Below are 22,356 nucleotides of genomic sequence, written 5' to 3' on the forward strand. Positions count from 1 at the left end.
TCACACTGCTCATGAAACCCAACAGACAATACACAACTTGGGCTTTCAATGTCTGCCTCACCCACCTTATTCACCAGACCTGGCCCTCTGACTATTTTCTATTCCTAAGTTGAAAATTTATTTTTCACTTGGTTAGAATATAATAAATTTAGTTTAATCCTTTATCCAAGTGTGAGCAAACAAAGTTTGCGCCTGAAAGTATCTTCAGGACTGGGGTAAGGTGGTGCAACACCAGGCGACTCCTTGCAAAGGTGGAGCAAGCTACTATCATTCCTATCTCAGTATCTCCCATAATGCAAAACACATCTCCTTGCGCATATGTCTAATGTTATGCATTAAGGGAAGGGCCACTACCCAGACTAGTTTCGACCTTTAGTCAGGTCTCTTCAGTGGGAGCCCGGCCCAAGTGGAGATACCAGCCAGAAGCGTTAGCAAGGTCATACCCCAGTCCTGAAGATACTTTCAGGCGCAAACTTTGTTTGCTCACACTTGGATAAAGGATTAAACTAAATTTATTATATTTCTATTCCTAAATTTAAACACTTGAAAGGAACAAAATCTACCACAGATGAAGTAGTCATATCTGCAGCTGGGGGCTGGCTTGTGCAACAAGGGAGAACAACTTTTTTCTCAGAGGATAATGATGCAGCAGTGTTGTAACAAGTATATAAAACTTTCTGGGGAATATGTAGAATAATGTGTAAGTTACATGGTTCTACCTCAATTCCTTCATGGTGATTATTACAACTTTTCAGCACACCTTCATACATACTGGAACTGGGGACTTACAGAATGAATGTCTTCATTTTTAGTTTTATTTTATTCTATTTTAACAAGATGACTTATTTCCATATGATACAGTTCTAGAGAAACAAATCTATAATAGTATAATAACAAAAATATGATTTTCTGTACAAAAACTTTAAATAATAAATTACTAACTAAACACAAACTACTCAAATTCAGAGTCATTCCAACAATACAGAAAATTGGACATACCATAGATTTCTCCCTTAATTGTTGATCTAAATCAATACTAATATCCTGTGGCAATTCTCCAAATGAATGAGATCTAGGTTTAGTGTGAGCCATACCTCCTAAATCAGAAAGCCTAAAAGAGATTAAATGTTCCTGTAAAAATGTACAGAACAAATACTTTTCAAGCTTCAACATTTCAGAATAAGAGTGCTATCATCATAACATATTATTTATATATATTATTATTATTAGACCTCCAGAGAGTCAAGGACTCATTGAGGGAAACCATACATCACTCACACCAGTTGTAATACCTTCTATTACACTCATTCCCACCAAATGCATTCACTACTTCAACACCAATCTGTTCAACTTACTCGCAGATATACGAGTGAAAAATCTAGCTCTTATCCCTTTCTTAACTGCACACAGACTTAATCTACATTTTGTAATCCTGATATCACCACTTTGCAACCTTTCCACAGCTTCTTTAGTCTTTTGGAACACAAGAGAACAAATCTGCACACAGTGGTCCATGTGTGGTAGCATCAAGACCTTGTAAACAGGCAAACTGACTCCCATATCCTTAGGTGTCAGTATTCGTTTCAAAATCGCAATTTTTGTTATGTGACCTTTGAACTTCTACTTTCCATACACCATAACTTCAGGGTCTCTAGCCTCATCGGTTACTCCAAGCATAATTATTTGACCAATATAATACACTCTTGGATAGCATATTATGCCAAAGTGCATAAATTTACATTTACTAACATTGAACTGACAGCCATTATCATTTGCCCATACTAACAGCCTATTCAAATTACCCTGCCCATCTCTGCATTATCAGCAAATCTCAAGATCTCCTGTTAGTCCCTTTCCAATATCATTAATGTATAGATTAAACAATATAGATCAGACAATAGATCTATAAAAATAGATCAGACAATGGTCCAAGGTCAGATCCCTGAGAAACACCACTGGTCCTTAAATCTGGCAGATTCACATTCCCCATATAACATTTTCTGATAGCTGCCAGTCAGCCACCTACTTATCCAAGTGAATAGCATATATTCCAATCCTATATTCTCTAGTTTATGCAACAGCCTTTCATGTAGTATTCTATCAAATGCCTTAGCAAAGTCCAACAGTATTATAGTGTATCCATTTCCTTTATACAAAGCAGTCAATGTTGTTATAAAATATGAGCAAATTGCTTACATGACTTCCTTTTAGTAAACCTATGCTGTTCCTTGCAAAAATATTTTGTTTGTCCACCAATTTCTGTACGCTAGTTCTTACCAACTCCTCTAAAATCTTTTGAGATACTGATAGGATGATAGTTATACACATTTGTGTACCACTCTTGTACCATACATTCTTTCCATTTCTGTGGTATCTTTCCCGAGCCAAGACTCAAATTATACAAATGTGTCAAGGGCCCTAGCCAGTTTGGGTGAACATTCCTTTAGCACATATGCTGATATCCCATCTGGTCCAACTGCTGAATTTTATCCAAGTTATGCAACAGCTCTAGAATCTCCTCCTATTGTACCTCTATCTCTTAATCCATTTGTGGTGGTGGCATTGTGCACTATGTCACATACTCCAAGTTGATAGATCGTGATGAAGTGAGCACTCATTATTTGAACTACCTCATCTGGATTGGATACTAGGGGGTGCCATCTGCATTCAGTGAAGCTATTGTCCCACAATCATTCTTTCTTTTACTTGCAGCATAACAATAAAACTGTTTTGAGTTACCTGTGGTCTATGCAGTCAATTTCTTTTCATACTGCAATTTAGCTTTCCATACAATACTCTTAACTTTTCTAGCCACTGTTTTATATATTTCATAACTCCTCTCACTCCTATTCTCACAATATTCCTTCCACATCATTTCTCATGTAATCTCATTAAACAAAAGATCCATATCTATTTCACTCCCATTCTATTTGTTCTTCAACCTCTAGGGACACATTCTGATATCACATTATTTAAGCATACGTTAAGCAAATTTTGGAACGTCGGAATGTAAACATCGACACTCAACATTTCAACCTTCACATTAAGGTAATCGTCTGGAGTATATATGTATATATGTAAGAAACAAGCTGCACTACAATCTACATGGCATGCTAAAGTTACTGACCAACCATTACAACTATTGGCCTGACCTCTTGTGGGGGAAAAAAAAAAACTTTACTACATCAAAGATAGAGTCCTATTATTATTATCCATTAGGTTACAAAATTAAATTAAGCTGGAGAGCAACATGTTTACAAAAATGAAAAAAATTAATAAATAATAAATAAAAAAGTTATTACTTATATAAATATACATATAAATTACAGCCAACTGGTATGGGTAGTGGCCTATATTGTGTAGGCTTGTTGTAAACATACCGGCCATATATACATGCTAACTCATATCACCACCCTTTGCAAAAATTTGGAGTCATTAACACCCTCAAAAACAGAGCTATAACAATTTGCTCTAATGAACAAGCTCTTAAACAAGAATTAAAATTATTAGCAATACATTTATAAATAATGGCCTATAGAAAAAATACTATTAATAAAGTTCTTCATAAAACTTCAAAAAATAATATAGATTACAGTAAAATAACAGCTATCCCATACATTAAAGGGGTTATCAGAAAAAATTAATAGAATCCTATACCATTACAATCTTAATGCCACTTTTAAACCACCTTTAAAATAAAAAAAAAACATTCATTTCCTCTAAGGATCCTTTCCCCCTTTGGCACAGGAGTTTGCATCTAGTGCACCTGTAATTTACCTTATGTTGGGGAAACTGGACATACAATCCCTATCCGTAAAAATGAGCCCAAATGACATATTAAATTTAACAATTTTGATGAAGCAGACTTCTCAGATCACACTCTTAACACTCTACACCAAATTGATTGGAAAAGTACTTGCTCATTACATCATACAAAAAAACCTGGTATGAACAGGAATTTAAAGAAGCCTGTGAAATTTTGATTAATCACCCCAATCTTAACAATAATGGTGGAATAAAAATCCCAAAAATTTGGATAGCACACATTCAGCCCACTTTAAAGCAAACCCTGATTTAGAACTTGAAGCAATTTTTCAGCTTTTATGGGCCACTATCCATACCAGTCGGCTGTAATTTATATGTATATTTATATAAGTAATAACTTATTTATTAATTTTTTCCTTTTTGTAAACATGCTGCTCTCCAGCTTAATTTAATTTTGTAACCTAATGGATAATAATAATAGAACTCTAGCTTTGATGTAGTCAAGTTTTTCCCACCAGTGGTCAGGCCAATAGTTGTAAAGTTGGTCAGTAACTTTAGCATGCCATGTAGATTGTAGTGCAGCTTGTTTCTTTGTATATATGTGTATACGCCAGACGATGACCTTAATGTGAAGGTCGAAACGTCGAGTGTTTATTTTGGTTTATATTAAACTAAAGTTTTTACTCTAACATAGTAGTTTTTTACATAATTTGCATAATGCATTCTGATCACCATGTAAGCATGAAGGAATGGATTATTTAAGCATCTTTCCAAAGCGACCCATGCACTGCTATTATCCTTCCCATTCAACAACTGATACCATTGAACCAAGATAGTATTCTCCTGACTTTGTCATCATTTCTAGATTTGTAGTTTAGTACATAACCTGATTGGAACATCCATATAGTTGGCCACTTCTCAGGTCAGTATGGCATGATCACTCTCACCAGGTGGTGGTAAAATAGTCACATCCTTAACCACACTACTGGCAAGGACATATATAAACTTCCAAGTTATCATGGATGTAAAGTGCATATTAACACGTTCGCTGCCACGCTCCTCGGGCATAGTTTGTTCCCGCACGGCAAGCGCTTTTGCGTCTTCAAGGTCACTACGAGTAATCTCGTAGCCGGCTTATCAGACAGAATTTTGTTTCATATGCCAACTACAAGTAATCTCGTATCACCCCCACCCATATATTACATGTGCTGACGAATGTGTTTATTGCGTCTAGTCTCTAAAAACCTTCAGTTTTGCCATAACCAGTAAAAGAAAACACTGATAAAGAATTATAAGTTTACGCTAATATGAGTGATGATGAATTTAATGAATTCATCATCGCAAATGGAAGGATAAGAGGAAAGTTCTTTTCATTTCAAATATGCACAAATTTTAAATGGTTGAAGCAAAAAATCGGAATGGTAAAATTCAATTAAAACCAAATATCGTTAGGGACTATAATTTGGGTATGTCAGGCATTGATCTTTCTGATCAAATGCTTTCTTACTATTTCCCCTTACGAAAGACAATTAGAGGGCCAAAGAAATTGGCAATATGCATTCTTGATATATACATTCAAGAAGCGCATAAATTTTATAATATAATTACTGGTTTATAATATAATTAATGACTGCGTTAAAATTTAGAGATCAATTTATCTCTGTTTTTGTTGGAATGGATAAGCTTACAGCATCACAGATTATCAGCAGGATTCGGGATCTTCATTATTTGGAAATTTTACCACCTACAGAAAAAAATATTCGCCAACAAAGCCATGCCGAGTATGTACACAAAACAAACAATGACGCGAAACATGTTATTATTGTCCTGTTTGCCAGGAAAAACCACCATTGTGTGTGTGGAAAACTGTTTTGAAGTGTATCATTCGTAATTTCAATAAATTGGTTTTTATTTTATTGATTTCATTTTATTATTTTTGTTGATTTTTATCAGTTTTAAATTGATTTACAAATTAATTAGCTAATCTGTAGTATAACCATGTTATACTATGGATTAGCTCGCACTTGGCATAGGAGGTTGGTAATCGACATACGAGTATATTCGTAGTTGGTGTCTGAGGCACATACATAATATACTATATTTTAGTTGAAATTATTTCCCTTCTATCAAGCCCCCAGATGTGCTCTCCGCTTTATTCAGAATCCAAGGGTCCAAATTAAGGTAATTATACTAAGGGTTAACTCGTGTTTGGCATAGGAGGTCGATAAATCGACATAAGAGTATACTCGTAGTTGGCTTGTGAAGCTCATATATGAACTACGAGGAGTACATAACCTGATTAGAACATCCATATCATCCAACTATGAGTTCGCTCATAGTTGGATGATATGGATGTTTGGAACATCCTGATTGGAACATCCAACTATGAGTTCGCTGCCAACTCATAGTTGGCAGCGAACGTGTTAAAATAGTAATACCATTGATATTACATTGAAATATAAGATGGATACGAAGCATATGAGGATGCATATTTGATCCATAATGGCAGGTAAGGTGGTTAATAGACACCTGATAAATCTATGATCAAATCTAAAACTATTTATCCTCGAGTTGCTTCTTTCACATGTTGCTCGAGAAAGCTGTCACACAACAGCTCACTAAATTCCCCTTATGAATTTTCTCTGAATATCCAACCAATATTTGGATAATTTAAGTCATCCAAATTACTTGTTTAGTACTCATCTGGATAATTTGACAATGCATTTCTTCATCCTCAGTAAATGAACTGCCAAGTCTATTGCAACACCCACCATATATTTTATCCTGTTAGCCTCCACTTCATACTCAGATAGCTGCAAACTCAGTGCTACATGAGAAACTGCCATTACTGCTTTCCTGTGTTTTTATACTAACTCGATTCAAGCCATCTGATATCATTAGTAGTGCTTTCCCTCCTCTGTAATATCTTCTGTTATTCCTAAAAATAACATATCATTTGCACATGATTCTGGTTACAACATCTAACTCTGAAAGCCAGCTGAATCGATTTGTTTTAATGCTCCTAGTATTTGTGTATAGACAAAAGTTACCTCCTTACTTTTTTTCTTATACTTAAACATTTTGAAACATGCCCATCTATTACATACATGAGATCTGAGATTTTATCAAGTTCACAACATTATAAAACATGGCTATTTTGTCACAGATGCCAACTTAAATTTTATATATAAATGAGAAAGCAAAATGATCAGATAGCTAATTCACGAGCATGGATAGAGCTGGTACTCAAGATGTTCATGGAATACAGAATTTTTAGATTTCCTTAAAATCCCCTCCCTCTCTCAAAGAATGATTTAGAATACAAACATTTTTTTCTTTTTTTTAAACATTTAAATCGGATTAATTTTTCTGTCATTTCAGATCATGGGGATAAACATTAGAAGTTTTGTATGGAAGGTAATGTAGTAATTATGTATAAATGAAAACTGTGATATTCATTTCCGTTTCATATTAATGATTTTCTGATAATGATTAAGTTCATGGCATTCAAACCCCCTGCTTGCCTACTCACAGTTCATTAACTTCTACATTTCATGCATTATTTCATGCCATCTCACTCTACACTAATGGATAGATTCTAAATATTCATGATATAATGCATTTCAACCAAAACAAAAATCATCATCATCTAATTTCTGAATGTATCCTCAGAGGATGTACAGCAGAGGTCTTTAACTTTTCTGACAGTGCAGGCCGCATTAAAAATTTCAATGAAGGCGGCAGGCCACTAAGCTATACTGCAGTATTTAGAATTCTAAGATGCTTTCCAGATTTACAAGGAATGCTGTACATTTGATACTTTACATAAAATCCTATAAAAATAAACAAACTCAGATTTAAGAGTGTAGGTAGGAGTAGGGTTCATGATAAGTAAATACAATCAATACTTGAAAAAAAGATAATTTAATGAAGAAACCATTCATTTTTTACAATGTCAATGGGCAACTTGGTAATGTTCTTCCTTGACCAGCTTGTCAATGTTGGAAATCACTATGCACAGAGTATTCTCGTAATCTGAGTTCTTGCCTTGGACTTCACATGCTTCAATCTGGAGAAGAACTGCTCATATAAGTATGTGTGCTTCCTAACAAAGCGCACATCTTCAAATCATGCCAGCGAAAATTAGAGAATGCACCCTCAGAAACGTAGATTTGTAAAATGCTAGCAAGGGCACGTTGAATAATTTTTCTCTCAAAAAAGAGTTGTTTTGGAGTTTAAGCACCTCCATTTGTACTGAGCCTGGCATTTCAGCATCATTGACACTGAATGGCATTGGAAATAAATCTAAAGACTGTTGGTTAAAAATCGCTAAATCTCTCTTCGAACTCACTTCGTAACAGAGCTAATTTTGTAGCGTATTCATCAAGAGTTGAACTCAGCAAGAAGCTTAAAATGAGTTAAGTCTTTTTTTTTTTTATGAGTTGTGCCTCCCAAAGTTTGAGATTGGCCACAAAAGCTTTGATGTGATCAAACAGATGTGCACCAGTTGATCTTTAGATTGTAGCAACATATTTAGGTCATTCATATGCAATGAGATGTCGATCACAAAGGCAAAGACTGTTATCCACTTTAGATTGTTAAATTATGCAATCGGATTCCCCTTGGTTTGCATGAACTGCTATATTTTGCTCCTTAAGTCAAAGACTCTTTTAAGAACCTTCCCTTTGCTCAACCAATGCACATCACTATAATAAACCACATTGCCATGATCTGCTTCACACTCTGGTCAAAAACTCTTGGAATTGACGATGATTCAAACATTTTGCCCTAACAATGTTGACGACAGTCGCATTAACTTTCATGACATTCTCAAATCCAATAGTTTTCGCACACAAATTCTCCTGGTGGATTAAACAGTGGTAATGGACGAAATCTTTTCTTTCTAGTTCCGGTTCTTTCTGTAGCAGCGCAACAAACCCTTCGTCCTTTCCCACCATAGTAGGGGCACCATCAGTTACCACATCCTCAAGGTTGGTTAATCTGAGGTCGAAACACTGGAGCGTTTTCTTGGCGGCTTCAAGAATATCAGTGCATTTCATCGATCCCTTCATAGGTATGCGTGCTAGCAGTTCTTCTGTCACATTGAATTGTTGATCAATGCCACGGACAAAGATAGCCAGTTATGCTGTATCTTTCACATCTGTGCTCTCATCTAAAGCAAGTGAATATGACGTAAATTCAGACAACCGTTTTTAGTAAAGTTTCTTCAATGTCTAAGATGAAAAGCCAAACGGCTATTTATTTCTGGCGAAGTTGATCAGTTAAGGGGATAAAAATCCCTTATTGTTTTTCAGCCAGTAAGTGAAACTAAGATCGAAAACTACGATCTGAACGTTTCATGCCGACGAACTGTCAGCGTATCCAAGCACTACCAAGTGTGTGGCACTACCAAGTGACCACTTGGTAGTGCCACACCACGGCAACTCGATGCAAAGGTGGAGCAAGCTCCCTCACTGTTCTTGATATTTCCTCATAATGTAAAACACACAGCTCTTAGGAGATGTAGTACTGTTTTACATTATGAGGAGAGGTCACTACCCAGACCGGTTTCAACCTTTTTTGAGGTCTCATCAGTGAGTAGCTAGACCTAGAATATCAGAGTTTAAGTGAAAAGAACTTACATACTTTTGCTATACGATTGCCAGAAAGGTGTGTCACTATATTATATTATAACATAGTATAACTAAGATGAAGAGCCAAATGGCTATTTTTTTCTGGCGAAGTTGATCAGTTAAGGGGATAAAAATCCCTTATTGTTAAAGTATGTAAGTTCTTTTCACTTAAACTCTGATATTCTAGGTCTAGCTACTCACTGATGAGACCTCAAAAAAGGTTGAAACCGGTCTGGGTAGTGACCTCTCCTCATAATGTAAAACACTACTACATCTCCTAAGAGCTGTGTGTTTTACATTATGAGGAAATATCAAGAACAGTGAGGGAGCTTGCTCCACCTTTGCAACAAGTTGCTGTGGTGTGGCACTACCAAGTGGTCACTTACGCTTGGATACGCTGACAGTTCGTCGGCATGAAACATTCAGATCGTAGTTTTCGATCTTAGTTTCGCTTATTGGCTGAAAAACAATAAGGGATTTTTATCCCCGTAACTGTTTCTTCAATGTCATTGGCAAGTTCTTCGACATGTTGTGCTACAGTTGACCCAGACAAACTCGGTTTTTTAAACACTTCCTTATTATTTGGGCATAGAATATCCCCAGCAGACACTCTTTCACAAACTTGCCATCCAAGAAGGCTTTTGATTTTTCAGCAATTTTTCAGCTATTACTTTGACACACACACTTCACTCTCTTCCCTCATACCCTGCTGGCATTTTAAATCAATTTGGAGACGGTTCACTTTGTCTACACATTTATTATATACCATTCTGGATCTTCTTTTCCTGCCATCCTGGCAAAGAACACTTCTTTTACTAACTTTTCCTCTTCCATTCTGTTTAAGTGATCATACCATCTGAGATTAGATCTGCTAACACACTCCTAAATGCTAACAATGTTAAGTTCTTTCCTAACATCCTCATTTTTAATATGATACTACCATTAATGCCATCTGTTCACTTTGCTAATCTTTCTCAGAACTCTCATATCAGTGATCTCTAGTCTTTGATTATGTGTCTTATTTCTAACATAGCACTTAGATTCATAAGTTTTAACTGGTTTCAACACTATCTTGTATACAACCAGTTTAGTGTTTTGACTAATTTCTCTCTTACTCCATATAAATTTATTTAGTGCTTCTATCAAATCAGTTTTGCTAATTCTGTTGCCTATTTCGATATTTAATTTGCCATCTTCACTAAGAATTGTTTCTAAATAGCTAAAATGTTTTACTTGTTCTATAGGTTCTCCATTCAAGATGCAGTTGTTGATTTCAATATTTTTGTCATTTTTATTGTCTTTTTGTCATTTTTTATATTTTTGCTGATTTTCATACTAAATTTATCACAGCAGTAATTCATTTTAGTCAGGGAATTCTGCAGACATGTACTGGATTGAGTTATCTCCAATTCTGATATCAGGTTTAATACCACTTTCCTTCATAATGTGATTCATATAGCTGGATTATAGATGGTCGAGTTTTATGGAAAGGAATGTGAAGAGGTCAGAATGGTTATCAGTGTTTGGAGATAGGTAAATACAACAAATGAATGTTACTAAATGGGGAAAGGAAACCTTGAGCCAGAGAATATCAAAAGCAAGGGATTCTAAATTAGCCATCCTCTGGCAGGCTATGTCCAATTTAGGGCATAGGTGAACCCTTGTGGTGAAAATAAGTGAAGTGTGTCGTTTGGGCACTGGATGTAGTTGCAATCTTGGTTTCTGTCAGGAATAGGATGCCTGATCTGGAAGACTGCAAGAGTGATGAATGCCATTCATGTACGATTTTAATGCATAGATGTTAGTAAAGTGGATGAGAAAATAAATTTTTAGTCAAGAGATTCTGGCTTGGTTTGTGTGTTGTGTCTGTTTGCGATGTGACTAGTTTATTGAGGGAGATTCATTTTTGTAAGAGCTTTCATAAGTTTAATTGTGATTAGCTGGAAAAATATAGTCAGGACATACAATGAGAGAGATAGATTCTCAACTTCCATACAGAGAGAGAAAAAGTCTCCATACCATGACGTAACATGACAGTGCCCTGCACAAACCACTACTTGGATTCCCTCTCCAGGCACAACCTGGCAGAGTATGTGACAGCAGGATTGACTGGAATGCCTCCCGACTCATTACTGACAAGTTCAGGCCCATGCACTGGTGGCTGACCTGCGGCACAACCATTTTAACTAATGTATACTTGAAATGGAGGTTATGGGTCTCTAAGTATGTTTGTCCTGGCCTTGAAAGGTATCACTCTTACTACACAGATAAGGGGGGGAGGGAGACAGAAAACCAGATCCCTGCTCTGCTCTGGAAGCCAAATATGGCTTTCGCCATTTCAGACCAGCAATAGGTTGGGTGGTAGTATTTCACTGGGTGATGAAGAACATTATCACCTAGTGTCTAGTTTGCATTTCCTGCAACTAGGAAGGTATCCTTTTTTGCAGTAGGAATGCTCGCAGGCTTAAGCAGACTTAGCTGACTTAACGAGATACTCAACTTCTTGAGATTACTGTATTGACTAACTGTTTCAACTTAAACAGCAAACTATACCAAAAGATCTTTGGCCAATGGAAGAAAGGAAACAACAGGTCCCTCTAAAATCCTTGTCTGCATGCACTATGGTGCAAGTAGACTATTCACATTATGGTCCACAAATATAATTACTAGACAGATGATATCCTCATCTTAAGTACTTTGATTGCAAGAGATGAGGGTCTGATTTTCGGTCATCAGTTTTACTGCAGATTACAATTCAGTTCTCAAATAAAAGTATACAGTATTCTCAACTTCCTAAAGCTTACTATTACCTGTCCAAATAAATCAATTCATGATATAAGTCGTACATAACATTCAGTTGAAAGTTTATTTTTCACTTGGTTAGACTATAATAAATTTAGTTGAATCCTTTATCCAAGTGTGAGCAACAAAGTTTGTGCCTGAAAGTATATTCAGGACTGGGGTAAGGTAGTACAACACCAGGTAACTCATTGCAAAGGTGGACCAAGCTAACATTCAGGCACAAACCTTGTTTGCTCACACTTGGATAAAGGATTAAACTAAATTTATTATAGTCTAACCAAGTGAAAAATAAACTTTCAACATCTTTCTCTAAATCCAGAGTAATTTAATAAAAAGGTGGCACACCTTTTGGCAACTCCTATAGGTAAAGATGACCTTCGCTATTGCTTCTGCCTGGTATCTCCACTTCTGGGCCTGGCTCCCACTGAAGAGACCTCAACAAAGGTCGAAACTAGTCTGGGTAGTGGCCCTTCCCTTAATGCATAACATTATACATATCTGCAAAGAGATGCATTTTGCATTATGGGAGATACTGAGATAGGAGTGATGTTAGCTTGGTCCACCTTTGCAACGAGTTGCCCGGTGTTGTACTACCTTACCCCAGTCCTGAAGATACTTTCAGGCACAAAGTTTGTTTGCTCACACTTGGATAAAGGATTAAACTAAATTTATTATAACATTCAGTGAATGAAAATTATTTTAAATTTCCAAATTCATTAATAATAAAACACTAATAATTCTGTATATCAAACTAATATAACCCCCAACAATCTGAACATTTTCCATAACAATTATGTTACATAATCCCATCTAGGTTATCTTAAACTGTCACACCATTAGGATCAATGGGTGCTAAAACATTTTTTATCATAAATTAATATATGAACCTGAACGGCAAAAAAAATTTTTATTCCATTTATCCTTGATTTAAAAAAAAAAGTTTTTCGTCCACATACTTTTTAGAATGGAATATAGTCCACAGTCGACGTAATGTTAGATTCTTCTTTCACTACATGTTATTCCCTCTTCCTATGCAGGGTCTGTGTGTTACTTAGATGCGACTTCTTGTTAGTACCAATCCCAACCGAACTGTCACCTAGCCTGCCGCTGGGGGGATATATTTTTGACTGTAGCAGCACATGTTCATGGGGCCAGTTTGCCTGCTTGCAGGATGAAAAACGCCAGATGGTGGAAAAAACCCTACTGCCCGCGCCCAAGACCGGCTAACTTAGCTATGGCTGAGGAAGATCTTCAAGTTCCTCACGTCTTCGACGGGAATCAAATCTGAGACACTCCTTCCCTAGGCATATGGTTGCGAAGCGCAAAGCCACTAGGCTAACCATGTGGACAGTCAACTTAATGTTAGATTAACAGCTGTTAATTTGTTGTTATCTTTAGCTGCATTTAAGATTTTTTTAACATTGCATTCTCTCAATGGTTAAATTCGACTCAAGTAAACGAAGCAGCAAATTTTATTTTTGTATGATTTTTAATACCACTACCTTCAGAAGCTTGACCTGCTGAAGGTCTGAAAGGGTTGCAGGATTTCGATTTCCACACCTCTCCTTTTTCCATTCAGTTAGACTGAAATCTTACAAGAATATACCAAACATACTATGGAAACCCAAAATTGATCCCCCTTGCCAAATTTAGTTACATTCATTTGCTGTCTTCGCCACTCTTCAAATTCTGATCTCTTCAACTTTCTATCAATGAAGTCCTATCCACAGTCTGACTATCCAAAAATTGAAGACTTTCTAAGTAACTTCAATGTCCACAATTCTTCCCTTTTTCAATTCCAGTGACAAGCTAAAAGAGATGAAGCATTTGCTGTAAGAAATAACCTAAAACAAATTAATTGATAACTCTTTCTCCCCCCCCCCCCCCCACACACACACCACACTTTTTCCACACCCTTGTTCTTTACAATAACTAGCTTTCCTTACAAACATACCAAGAGATCACTTCTCTTGGTAATTCTAATCACAACTGTGTGCAAGTTTCCAATTTCACAGAATGCTCTTCATTCAGCAATGCAGAACTCATCCTTTGGCACTACAACACCACCAAGTGGAATCATTTTCAGGATTTCTGCTCTCCTTATCTAAACACCTGTTTCAAATAATTTACTGAAATTATCTTCAGTGCAATGAAATCTTTATTCCCCATTCTATTCAAAATTCCTACACACCATCCACACCCTGAGGCATAACAGCACACAACAAATGCCAGCTTAGATTTCCAAGTGGTTTACACATATCTGCTCTCCAACTAATTGGGCTTTACCATGGACATGGATGTTTATAATTGTTTTTAGGTGGGAGATGAACATCATCTAATGTGAGACCACCACCCCACTTATTGAAGGCCTGAATATGCTTGAAAAAGCTGCATGTTTGGTTTCTAGAGCTGGGTTTCTGGACTACACAAAAATAGGAAATAAATTCTTAGTGCATCCATGGTATAAAGTACTATAGGTTTATAATTTCATGGGTAGGAGTTATACACACACAAATCAACCATCAACAAATTCAATATGACTTGGAAGGGTACAAATGAAGAAAATCTGCATCTTGCACAAACAGCAGTCATGCCTTCTAATCCTTTGCAAAGGCTAGCAGAAGTAACTTCTGCTCGACTGTGATTCCACTGCTTTCTGCACCAAGAGATATGTGGCACAATTTCTGGTAAGAAACTATATTACATGCCTATGTGTATATTCACACACACACACACTTCTGTGGTTCCAATGGTATCTCCCCAACTGTACTCAAAATTATTGCATTTCAAAATAAACACCTGTCCTATCCCTAAACAACTGTTAACACTATACAAGTCACAAATCTGCCCAGCTTTCGAATACTGCTCTCACGTCTGGAGTGGGGCTCCAAAAAGCACCCTCAAAATGCTTGACTCAATACAGAGGAGAGCAATTAGACTAATAAATGCCCCATCCTTCACTAACTCACTCCCCTCACTTTCACATGGTCTCTGCAATCTGTATATTCTATAAATACTTTCACGGGAAATGTTTATCTGAAACAGCATCAATAATTCCCCCACCCTGTATTAAACCCATTGGAACACGTATAGCTGCCGTCCAACATCCTTTTACAGTACACCTTGAAACCCACAGAACAAGTTTCTTTTCCTCCTCATTCATCCCTGCTACTGCAGTACTGTGGAACAGTCTTTCCCCTGATATATTTCCAAAGGAATACAATATGCAGGCGTTTAAATCAAATGTAAACAAGTTTCTCCTTTCACAACCCATCACCCATATACGGTACTAACGTACTATAGGTTGACCAGCCAACCTCTTGTATATGGGCCCAACATTTAAAAAAAAAAAAAAAAACCATCATTTCTACATTATTTTATGCTCATCTGGCACCTATTCTAATAAGAATGTATGCCATCAAACTATCAACCCATTGTGCTTATCTCAATCTCTCTAAAAATAATGGAGAAAGTCAGTGAGCTTCTTCATTACCTAGAGATCTAGTAGGATCTCTAGGTAAGGAACATAGTGAAGAAGCCAAAGAACAACTACCAGTATGGATTCACTGCTCTGGATCCACAGCAGATCTTCTAGCCTATTACCTACTAATGGATATGTAGCATGAAGATGAATGGAGAAACCTATATTGTTGATTAACATTCCCAGATTTAATTTAGGTACACAGAAAGCAAACTATCATTTTTTGGTCATTTTCACTCAACAATTGCAGTTTTTCTTTTTGGCTGATCACTAGGCATCATGGTCGAGTGTCTCCCCCCCCCCCCCCCCCAGCAATGCAAGTGTGCTCCAGGGCTGCTCTGTTTATCCACTGTCCTCTTTCCCTTATGTATAAATGACTTCTCACTGACTAATAATCTTATCCATAGTTTTGCTGATTGTAGTATAGTCCATTTCTCTTACTCAACTGAAAAACCTTACATGTACAACCATCCCAAGCTTCAAAACTATCACAAGAACTTTCATGATATTATTCAATATTCTTCACAATAAGAAGAAAATAACCTAGTCAAATTTCTGGTCTAGTTAGCTTATCTGTCTCCAATAAACAGGCTGTAGGTTCAAATCCAATTGGCAGAAAGGATATTTTGTGAATGTCTTTATGTGGTAAAGGAATTTTAATACTTGATGTGAGATCACTACCCTGATCATTGAAGGCCTGAGGCAGCATGAAAATCTTCCATATTTGGTCTCTAGAGCAGGGTTTCTGGATTACCCAACCATTCACTCACCCATAGTCCCAATGCTAATGCACCTCAAGCTAACAGTTTTTTGCAGGTAGGATTCAGAGAAAAAGAATTCATCCTTTGCTACTTAAGATGGAGTAATCCTCTCTTCAAACTTCCCCCATGAATGCACACTTCAAAATTTTCACACTTTCACTCGTCCAGCAATTAACTCTGTACAAATATCAAATACACTCTCACTACAAATTCCTGAAACTAAGCAGCAGTTCAGCTGATCAATATTTCCTCTCACAACCTACCTCACTTCAATCAATGTCTCGGACAGTATTTCAGCTTCTTGTCTCTTCTTTCATATACTGCTATTGGCAGTGCTGCCCTGAACTGCAATCCATAATGCTAATTCAGTGGAGCAATGAGCAGCAGCTGACCAATATCCTCTAACTCCAACTTCATATCTAAATCTGTTTCTTGTGTTCTTCTTTCATTCCCATTGTCTTTGAAGTGTTTCAACAACTGCAACCTCCAGTTCTTCAAAAAAATATCAATATATTCTTTCTCCCTGCCTGCACATGAGGCTAGTTGTGTTGTAGGTTCTGCACAACTGTGAGTGTGGGATTTATAAAGAGAAAATTTCCAATGTGGAGCAGTTTTATGGATACATGCAAAGGTACTGGTATGTAAAATCTCCTACTTGTCCTAAAAACAGACAATCTAGTTGTTGTTTCACAGATATATTTCTGAGGTGCAAGACAGATATACCTATGTTCCCAACTTCTATCATTTCAAAACTTGTTTAGCAGCTCCTCTGTTATAACATTCTGCATACTATAAAACAAACAACACAATAGGTAGCATGTTCAAGTGTCTTCATTTATGGTGCCGTTTAAGATACAGGTGATGAAGGAATATATTCACAATCACAAGCAAAGATCAGCATCAATTTCAAGCTGATTAGTTCTTGCAACTTTTTTCCCCCCTTCTTTCAGATTTCATTCATGAACTATAACTCTAATAACATTAATATCCATTCTTGTAATGGCAATGTATACAACCTCACATGCCACTCAGCACTGATGACTTATAATGGTTGCACCACTTTATCTTCAATGTGCATTTGATTCATGACATTTAACAATATGAATACCCCTTTAAATAATTATTACTGTGAATGCATCAACCTGATACCTGAAGAGTTACAACTATAGTGCAACAGTGATGTAAGTGGGCAAAACAGTTAGGGAAAGCACAAAGATATATTTGCATATTTGTTCATAATTTCCTGTATAAGTATCCTCAAGGAGTGCACAGGATATTATGACAGTTCCACACAGTTAAGTTTTCCTTATAATTAGCATCCTTTCCTCAATTTTCTTGTAAATTAATATTTGTCATGTCTCCAACACTTTAAACTATTAATTTCATTTTTCTAAATCCCTACAACGAACCAACCTTGATGGCAATTCAGGAAAAAGACCCTTTGCTAATGCTTTACTAACCTTTTCTCTACCACTCTGTAAATAACCATATTACCTTAGTTGCTCTGCTTGAACATTTTGAATACTAACAATGTTCCTTTCTGATATCGTCATTTATAACATGTGGTTATGTCATTGATACCATCTGTTCGGTGCCCTAATTTCTCTCAAAATACAAGTTACTCTCAAATTACTCTCAAAATTCTTGTATCTGTGGTCATTAACTTGTTTTATTTTTAACTGAACTTTGTTTATTTATAAACTAAAATTCATTTTACCACATCCCTATATACTATTAGTTGAATGTTTTGGCTAGTTTCTTATTTCATATAAATTAGCAAAAATTACAAATATGACCCAGAGGATAATTGCGATGTTGAAACAAGCATTGACATGTAAGCATAAGGAAGTCAATTTGCCTTACAAGGCCTTAATATAATTGCACATAGATTACCATGCACAGATTTAGTCTCCTGGGTTCAGAGGGGATAAAACTGTGAAAAAGATACAAAGAAGATTATATCAAGATTATGGAATTTAAATTTTGAGGGCAGACTGAGAATATGTGGATTGCAGACACTGGTAAACATGAGAAAGAGAGGTGATATAGAGGTTTACAAACTTCTAAATGGGTATTATAATCTGATGAAATTTTTTATCATATGGAAGGTGGGCAGAAAACACATGAGTATGCATAGAAGTTAAGTTTGTGCATAGTTAAGAAAGGAATAACAACTATATTCTTCTCTCACAGAGCAGTGAGTGAGGGAAGCAGTTTACCTGTCAAAGTGACAAGCACATTTAGCATGAATAAGTTTAGGAGAAGGTATGAGAGCTGGTATGGGTTGATGTATGGCCTCCCTTGATGAGTCTGACTACCTTCCATTCTCAGATAATAATAAAAATAAAACTTTGCAATACATTAAGTATGTGAGAAATTTTATTTTTTAAACAAACTGTCAGACAGTAACAAAAATGGAAAAAATATCTTGTTAGAAATGTTTGTTTCATAATTGTCTTTACGATATATACTATATTACAATATACTATATTATCAGTGACTACTTTATTAGGAACACCCATCTAATACACTGTAATGCCTCTCTCTTTCAAAACAGCAGTAATTTGACAGAGCATCAATTCCTCAACAAAATGGAGGTGAATAGTAAAAGTTTGACTCAATGCACCTGAATGCCTATTTTATGTCAATCCATAAATGTTCAGTAGGCTTAGATCAGAAAAATCAAGAAACCAATAAGAAGAAAGCAGCCACTGTCATGTTCCTGTGACTACTCTTGTACTATATAACTTGTTAGTAGGCTCATTATTTTGTCTGAAGAAGCCAATATACTGTAAGTAAAAACAGTCAGTTATGACTGGATGCAAATAGACTATAGCAACCTTTATATTGCAATAATTGTATCATAGAACCAAATATGTTCTAGGACAATTTACAGAGATTTCTACTGCATTATCTCCTATAATGATTGCAATGTATATCTACTTACACATGGCAACTTCACATGATGTTTTGCTCTCTACTCTGATCCATTCATTAGCAAGATATAGAATTGGCATGTAAATTCATCAGATTCTAGATTAGAGAAAAAGAAATGTTAGAAAGTGGAAGGATATCCATCTAGAATGAAACATACAGGTGTCTAGTATGTTCATTATACAATCAAAATGCTGAGGGTTCAATGTCCGACTTTATAATTTTTTTTCAACCTTCTTTGGTCTCTGAAAACTATTTTCCAACTAAATGCATGTCATTGGGATAATTATTTTATATCTTATGGACTATTATTAGTGACATCCAATAAGAGCAGCTGTTTGTGCAATGCCAAAAAACTATTTGCAATGTACCCACAAACAACATTCTGTTCAAATGAATAATAAAAAAAAAAAAAAAAAAAAAAAACTAAGACTCCAACATATTGCTCAATGTTTCTGATGTGACTTTTCGCGAGCTATCAAATGGTATCATGTCATTATGTGATGTCACAAAACATGACATTTCTAATTTTTAAAAGGTTACTATATCGGTTTTTCAAAGCTAATCTGCCCTTGACTAGTTTATAGCTTGAAGAACAGATAGTCAATTTATATTGAGGGTTAAAATCCCTTCAAGCCCAAAGGATGTAACTTCAGAATGCTGAAAGAGCAACAGATAACATCTAATATGGGATGTTCCTAATCAAGTGGACACCATTTTTCAAGAATGACTATACCTATGCATGTAATCATCCCAACGCCCATAGCAAAGGTCCAATCCTCCAACAAAAGCATAGAGCTGATCCACACACACTATCTTTTCATGGTGTGCCCAAAGTAATATACCTGTCTGTACATGATCTGGATGGCGTAAAACCTATATAAATAAGGGAAGGAAAGATTGGTTATGCATTAATAGTAACCAGTATTAAAATATTTTTATTTAAAGAATGTAAAAAATTTTCATATTGTGAAAACAATTAGTTGAATGATAACTGGAATTCATGGAAAGATAAATTACAAAATTTCAGTAAATTAATAAATTTACTATCTCTCATTATATTTCTTCATTGATCTGGACCTCTACCTCTTCCCAAAATATGAAAAATCTTTATCAGAGATTTTCATAACTTGGGATATCAGTTGTGTCCCTAATGCGAGAATTCCAGATACAGGAATATACAGGTATCCCCTCGATTAATGTGGTTAATTAATCCCTCGATGTTACCGCATATATCAAAATCGCATTAATCAAATCTAATAATCAATGGTAAAAATTACAATTCGTCCATGATCGATTACTGTATTAATAATTTGCTTTGTTACCAGGAGGTTATTAAGAAAGCCAATGACAAAGCGGAATGGAAGAAATTGCTGCTGAGCTACCAGTCGCAAGACTGATGCAACTGATGATGATGACTCTTTTAGGAAAGATAAAAAATTAATGCAAAGTAAATGTTCAATAAATATTTGTACCTACATTATTTACTGCAATTTTTTTATCAAAAGAAGTTATCAAGAGTCATTTGAACAGTTTTAGTTTTTTTCTTATTGGCAAAAATTCTACAATAACAAGCAAAACGAATCTCCAGACCTCGGCAAACAAGCAATAAAACATAAAGAAAAAACACTGCAAATATAATACATGATGGGACAAATTAAGTGGATATTGAATCCAACATTATTTCATAGCCGAATATAGAAACTACAAGAGTCTCGTGCCGAATATATAGAAACTAAAAGTTTTGGTGGATGCAAGCATAAGCAACCTTATGGGCAACTCGTTGTAAAGGTCGAGTAAGCTCCAGATCACTTTCCTTAGTATTTTCCATAATGTAAAGCACATCTCCTAGAGGAGATGTATGATAAATAAATAAGCCTTTGGGCTCTCCATTTCAGTAATACATGATGGTTTATTTATTTTCAGTTACAATCTAGAAATTATTGAACAAAGAATAAAAAAAAAAACTAAACCATACTATACTGATATTGGAGGTCGCGGTATCTCTCAGATACAATTTACTGTCAAATATCACAAACCTTTACATAACGTGTTAAACCAAACTGACAGCAAAAAACAGTGCAGAATATCACTCATAACATAAGAATGCACAGCTACTCATGACCTCCAAGTTATACACTGAATTGTGTAAGAATATTTATATTAAACATTTTGCATGTATCTGTCAGATCAGCTGTGAACTCTGCAGGGTTAAAGGTGCATTAATCAAAACTCTTGCCATGTATATCAAGGGATTGCCGCAATTAATTTTGCAGCGATAATCAAATCCCGCATTAAGTAAAACCGCGTTAAGCAAGGGATACCTGTAATTCTTATTCCTACAAGTTGTAGGGATACAGCATTCCTGAGAAATTTTTTGAAATTCAGGAAGTTAAATGCATTTTTGTATATGATTCATATAATTCATATATTCCACCTTTACATTAATTATCACTTTAAATAATTTGAATAGGCAGGAATAAGTAAAACGTAGTGAGAGTAAGAAGATACAAGAATTATATTCACCTACATCTCTTGCACAAGCAGATATAATCAAGTCTACGATTCTAAGTTGTTGTTTTTTTGTGAATTTTACGCTTATTTTATTATTACAATAAGCGTAATAATAAAGTCAGCAGATTCACTGTGGGATGTTCATTCAACTGACAACATATTTATCATAATGAATCATAAAATCCTTAACACTCACTGCATTAACAGATATTGTAATATGTTCCCTTCACCCAAAACTCTCCATGTAAAATATCTACTCCTCCTTCACCATACTCTTAAACCTCCAGGGATGGCCTCTGGTTCTTCCCTCTTGCTTGCTACTCTTTTTATAATTCCTTCTGGGTTAATCTAATAAAACTAACTTACACATATCTATCATATTACCTCTTTTCCTATCCTCCAAACTCAGCAATCCACATTCCTTGATTCTCTTAGCCAACATTCCAGACTCCTAATATTGTCTCTG

The 22,356-nt window shown here is 35.7% G+C and overlaps 1 protein-coding gene across 8 annotated transcripts in view; it reads right to left on the reverse strand.

Annotated features, from left to right (window-relative positions):
* Window positions 1-22,356, reverse strand: part of LOC150109091 (phospholipase D1-like) — a 584,228-nt gene that overhangs the window by 250,072 nt on the left and 311,800 nt on the right. For all 8 annotated transcript variants that reach the window (XM_090411563.1, XM_090411593.1, XM_090411586.1 and 5 more), the window contains 2 exons: window positions 20,113-20,252; window positions 1,000-1,111 (listed from right to left, as the gene is read on the reverse strand). In XM_090411563.1, the coding sequence (XP_090267689.1) occupies window positions 1,000-1,111; window positions 20,113-20,252 (252 nt within the window). The remainder of the gene's footprint in view (window positions 1-999; window positions 1,112-20,112; window positions 20,253-22,356) is intronic.

The sequence above is a fragment of the Typopeltis vanoorti genome, chromosome 2, assembly GCF_054136105.1.
Source record: "Typopeltis vanoorti isolate ZY-2024b chromosome 2, IOZ_Tvanoo_1.0, whole genome shotgun sequence".
NCBI lineage: Eukaryota > Metazoa > Arthropoda > Arachnida > Uropygi > Thelyphonidae > Typopeltis > Typopeltis vanoorti.